Below are 5,260 nucleotides of genomic sequence, written 5' to 3'. Positions count from 1 at the left end.
GAACGTGAGGGGTAGTAACCATACCTAGCTCCCAAGGTTGTTGTGAGGATTAAATGACCTAATACAACCTCGAGTGTCCGTCTGAAACAGCGCTGGGCACCCACGGCTCTCGGGGGCAGCTTCCCGGCTATTAGTTAGTATCTACCGGGGCCCAGGCACGGAGCAGAAGTGGAGGTGACACATGAGCTGGATAGAGCTCAGAGGACCTGTGCTGCGGTAGGACCCAGCACAGGATTTAAACTTTAATTTGTGGCCAAAAACTGCAAATGGAGGTTTCCTATAAACATCCAGATATCTGACTTCTCTAGACAAATGAGGACGCTGCCAGGCAGGAAAGTAACAAACGGCCCACAGCAGCCTTTTGCTGGTCCGCCGGAGCACCCCTTACCTGCTTCAAGGGACCAACTGCTACCTCTTTCCTACTGGATCAGCTTCATTCTCTTTGGCCGGCCCTTGGACACATCTGAGCTCATAACCCTGCGCTACAGTGACAAACAGAACAGACATGGTCCCTGCCCTGTCCCCAATAGAGTGAGGTGGCTTTCTCTCCAGAGAAACCTGTAAAAGCGCACGGGGCTGCAGGAAGAGTTATCTACTGCTCCCATCGGGCCACAGGAGCACCTGGGCCTCCAGAGGAATGCAGAAGCCCACTTCCTGTCCCATGAAATCTGCATGTCACGAGACCTCGGGTGTGCATATTCAAGTCTGGAGGGCGGCTGTCCCAGGCTGTCCTAGACCTCGGAGCCCTCGCGGGGGTAGATGAGGCTGTTGACCATGCTAAAGTTGTAGAAGGAGCTGCTGAACGGGCTGCTCTGACCCCCGCCGCTGCTGGCGGGGAAGGGGCTGTAGTAGGAGGACCTCTGGCTGCTGCTGCCGTTGCTGGCACCGTTGCTCAGCGGCAAGCTGTCTGGTGGGGCTTCCGGGACGGAGCTGGCGGGGAACGTGCTGCTGGAGGCCAAGGGGCCCCCCTGGATCCCTAGGTGGCGGCCGGTGGGGACTGCCCGCGGGGTGCTCCCGCTGCTGCTGACGCTCAGGGTGCTCAGGCTGCTGAAGAAGGTGTTGAGGCAAGGGGCGGAGGAGAGCAGGGACCCTCCAGGGGAGGAGGCAGTACTCTTGGCGCCCTCGGGGGACTCTGGGGACTGGGGCGGCCTTAGCAATGCAGGGGGGCTGTCTCCTTCGGGCTTCCCACCCACGCTGGACCCTAGTCCCGAGGAGAGCCCTTCTTCCGATTTTGCGGTCCCTGCGGCCACCGTGGAGGTGCTGCTGGCTTCGGAGCGGCGCTTGCGCTTCCGACGGAAGTTCCCATTGTCAAACATTTTCTCACAGTTCGGATCCAGGGTCCAGTAATTCCCTTTCCCTGTGGAGAGGAGAAAGGCACGCAAGTCAGAGAAGCGCCCAGCTCAGGCCCATGCAGTCAGCTTCAGTTCTGCAAGGAGGAGCACAGACTCTCATAAATTTGGACCAAGATGAAGATTATCCTTTCGGGGAGACCTTGCTCCTCACCTTCTACAAGAAATCCAGAACAAAGGTGCTCTGGCCATTTCCACCTCCCCCTGGCAGTGTCTGCTACCTAAATCTTAAGACCTAATTCTAGGCCCAAGACACTTTTAATTACCCAACGCCTTCCCCTCCGGATCCATACGCTGTACCCTTGCAAAATCTTGGTGTTGCTTAAATTCGAGCCTACATTTCTTTATTTACAGAAGTAGGCATAAGAATAATGCCCATTTCATAGACTGATGTGAGGGTTAAGTGCTGTCTCCACAGAGAAGCTGGCACACAGTTAGCAGTGAAAATCACTGTCTGTTATCATTGTTATTGGCTGAAAGGTACACTATTTGTCCCTAAAACAAACAAATCACACACACACACTCCACTGGAAAAAGCAACCTCAAATGCCCAATCATTTGTCTTGCCAAACAAAAATTACAAAAGTTACCACTGAGCTATCAGTCCTTTTAACAACTTGGGTAACATTGTTCACGGTACAAGAAGCTCCTACAGTCTACATGCCTCACTCCCCCACCTTGAGCAGCAGAGGCCCTGCATCCCTCACCCTGCAGACCTCAGATCAGAGCCTCAGGTAATGCATGCAGAGCCAGTCTTCTGCTTAAAAAACTTTCCCCCACTACCTAGTACAACTGAGGTAAAAAAAAAAAAGACCTGTCACTTGGAGGATTTTCTCTCAGTAACTTTTATCATTTCCAGTAAATAGAATCTTTGACATGTGAAAGCACTGCTCAGCACTTATCCCATCAAGTGCTTTTACATGGACAACTTCTGCTGCCCCTCACAGCTCTGTGGAGGCACTATTAGTGCCTCCATTTTTCAGATGGTGAAACTGAGGGGCAGACGGGTTAGTAACCTGCAGTATTCCCAGTTGGCAATGGGGATTTCAGGGATTTAAGCAGGCTGACTCTAGACTCAGCATTCTTACCTAACCACTGTGTTAGGTTGCCTGCACAAACCAGCACACACCCCTCCAAGCCCATTAACTTCATTAACACATTTTTTGCAAATAGTTGCAAAAAGAAAAAATTCTTATTCATACAACTACCATCTAGATGGTAATACCTGCACCTATAAGGATATCTGATATTGGGCCCCTGAGTTCCAAAGGCTTTGACAAGACACTAGCTAAAGACACCAACTTTTTAGAAAGTCTAAAAGAATATACATGACAATATGATAATCTTGGGTGATTCAGAGGCCAGACTGGGAAGCTGCACCTTCCAGAACTGTACGTCCTGTCCAATGCAGTAACTACTTGCCACACATGGCTGTTGGGCACTTGAAAAGTGGGTAGTCCAAAATGCCAAGTGGAATTAAACACACACAGGATTCTGAATACTTAATACAAAAAAAAAAAAAAAAGGCATCTCAGTAAAAATTTTTATATTTGGTTTATGTTGAAACAGTAGTTTGGGTGACTTAAAAATAGTAAAAATAATTTCATCAGTTTCTTTTTACCTTTTTAAATGTGGCTACCAGAAAATTTGCCATCACACGTGATTTATAATATATTTCCACTGGAAAGCTCCCCTCTAGAATACACTGGGGGTGCGGGGGGGGGGGGGAAGGGAACACTCCAGAGCATTTTACACAAAATCCTGGATTTCTGTAGCATGCAACTGAAACCATTTCATTTCTTTTGCCCATCACACCTCTGTCCCCTACCTGGTTGCCAGAGCCTTCTGAAAACCTCAAGTATAATCGTGTTTCCCTTCTTTTTGGGTCCACCCCACTCCTTCTCAGGTAGAGGAAAACCACTCACAGCACTCCACTGTAACCCAGCCCTCCCCAGCAGAGGGCTTAGATCAGAGCGCAGCAAATTTGGGGTTTTCATTTTTACATTTGGAAACGGTAAGGCACCGAAACCACAATTTGCAGGACCCCAGCTAAAGCTCTCTGATTCCTCTTGGCCCTCTGTCCTGATGCCTGTGTCACTACCCTCATAACATTTCTCACAAGGTAGGCGCTTGTTTCATGAAGGACACCGTTGATCAAGTCTTAGGAACCTGGGGCAGGAAGAATGGCATCCAGGGACAGCCTGAAAGGCCTGCTGTTGCTCGGTCTCTCACCACCTCTTCCGTGCAATGGGATGTGATTCTCAGCTCACCCGAATCCCTTTACAGTTGTCCCTTATCTAAGATCGCACGCGGGTTCTTATTGCTAACCTACCTCCCTGTGCCTTGGACCGTCCTTTCAATCGGCATGATGAACACCACCCAGGGGTGGCTTCCCGTCTGAAGATACGGTCTTTTTCCTTCTTCTCTAACTGGCCAGCCTCCGCGCTCGCGCGCGTGTATGTGAGAGCGTGTATGTGGGGGGGGGGGGTGTAGGTGTAAGGGGCGAGCTCCACCCCCACCGGCTCCCCGCTCTGAGGACCCTCTGATGGTTCCCTTTGTCCTCCGGCTTGCCCTCACCCCGGCCAGACGAGGTCGGAGGTTCGGGTGGTGGTTCCCCACCCCGGCTCCCATCCCCAGTTAGAGAGGACCCTGCGTGGAGCTTCAAGTCAAGCCCCACGCCAACGCGACCGTTGCCCGCGCGCCGCTGCCCCCCACTCCTGGGCCGGGCAGCACCTGTCCGGCGCCCTCACCTGGGTCGTCCTCGTCGCGGGGCACCTTCTTGAAGCAGTCGTTGAGCGACAGGTTGTGGCGGATGGAGTTCTGCCAGCCGGCCTTGCTGCGCTGGTAGAAGGGGAAGCTGTCGGCCACGAACTGGTAGATGTGGCTGAGCGTGAGTTTGCGCTCGGGCGCGCTCTGAATGGCCATGGCGATGAGCGCCGAGTACGAGTAGGGCGGCCGCACCATCTTCATCAGGTCCTCGCGGCTGGCCATGGACAGCCAGCCCAGCTCCCCGGGCGCGGCGGGCCCCGCGGGAGAGGCGGGCGCGGCGGGCGCGGGTTGAGCGAAGGCCCGCTGCGCGCAGCCGAAGGTGCCGGCGGCGGGAGGCGGCTGCAGGAAGGGCCCGGCGGCGCCCCCGGGGGGCGGGGGAGGCGGCGGCGGGGCGCCCAGGTACGCCGCGGCGGCGGCGGCAGCGGCGGCGGCGGGCGGGCCGCCCACGCCCGGCCCGTTGAGCCACAGGTAGGGGTTGGCGGCGGCGGCGGGCGGCGCGGCGTAGTCTGCCAGCCCGTAGGGCGCCCTGGCGGCCGGAGGGGCGCCCTGGGCGGCGGCGGCGGCGGCGGCAGGCGGGGGCAGGCCGGGCTGCGAGTAGACGCCGAAGTTGTCGCCGCAGTAGAGAGCCATGTCGGTGGCCGTTGGCGGGTGCGGCGCGGCGGCGGCGGCGAGAGGCGAGCGGGGCAGGTCTCGCCGCTCGGGCGAGAGCATCCCTTTGGGGGCCCACCCCAAGGCCCCGCCTCGGCCCTCGCAGGGCGACCGGTGCTCGGGGTGGGGGTGGGGGGGTCGGCGGCGGCGCGCGGAACGCCTGCCGTTCGGCTTCTTATAACCGTCTGCGGCGCGGCTCCTCCCGGGCGGGCCCGGGGCTGGGCGGCGGCCCGCGGGCCGGGGCTCTCCACGCCCCCGCCACGCCCCACCTGCCCGCGCAGCCCGGCGGAGCGCGCCCCAGCCCTCGCGCCGCCGGCTCGCCCCCGGAGCCCCCCCCCGCCCCTCCCGCCCCTCCCCCGGAGTCCCCCGCCCCGTCCCCGGAGCCCCTTCTCCGCGGGCGCAGGGAGCCCGGGACCCCGGGGGAGGCGGCCGGCCTCCAGGTTGAAGGCGAAAGGCACCTCATTCCCAGACGACGCGTTCTTAGCTCAGGAGAA

At 57.4% G+C, this 5,260-nt stretch overlaps 1 protein-coding gene across 1 annotated transcript; it reads right to left on the bottom strand.

The window, feature by feature from the left end:
* Window positions 1-546: 546 nt before the first annotated feature.
* Window positions 547-4,852, bottom strand: FOXI3 (forkhead box I3). Its single transcript, XM_032880593.1, has 2 exons — window positions 4,100-4,852; window positions 547-1,357 (listed from the first exon to the last, which is right to left on the bottom strand). The coding sequence occupies exons 1-2, from the start codon at window positions 4,827-4,829 to the stop codon at window positions 732-734; spliced, it is 1,356 nt and encodes a 451-aa protein (XP_032736484.1). The 5' UTR covers window positions 4,830-4,852; the 3' UTR covers window positions 547-731.
* Between the last annotated feature and the right edge of the window lie 408 nt (window positions 4,853-5,260).

The sequence above is a fragment of the Lontra canadensis genome, unplaced genomic scaffold, assembly GCF_010015895.1.
Source record: "Lontra canadensis isolate GAN:19392208 unplaced genomic scaffold, GSC_riverotter_1.0 scaffold71, whole genome shotgun sequence".
NCBI lineage: Eukaryota > Metazoa > Chordata > Mammalia > Carnivora > Mustelidae > Lontra > Lontra canadensis.
This window is presented reverse-complemented; position numbering and strand designations above follow the sequence as displayed.

Excerpts from the sequence above, each read along its gene's own strand:
- FOXI3 (XM_032880593.1), bottom strand. The coding sequence starts at position 4,829 with ATGCTCTCGCCCGAGCGGCGAGACCTGCCCCGCTCGCCTCTCGCCGCC. Across the intron at positions 1,358-4,099 it reads CCGCGACGAGGACGACCCAG|GGAAAGGGAATTACTGGACC; the intron begins GTGAGGGCGCCG and ends TCCTCTCCACAG.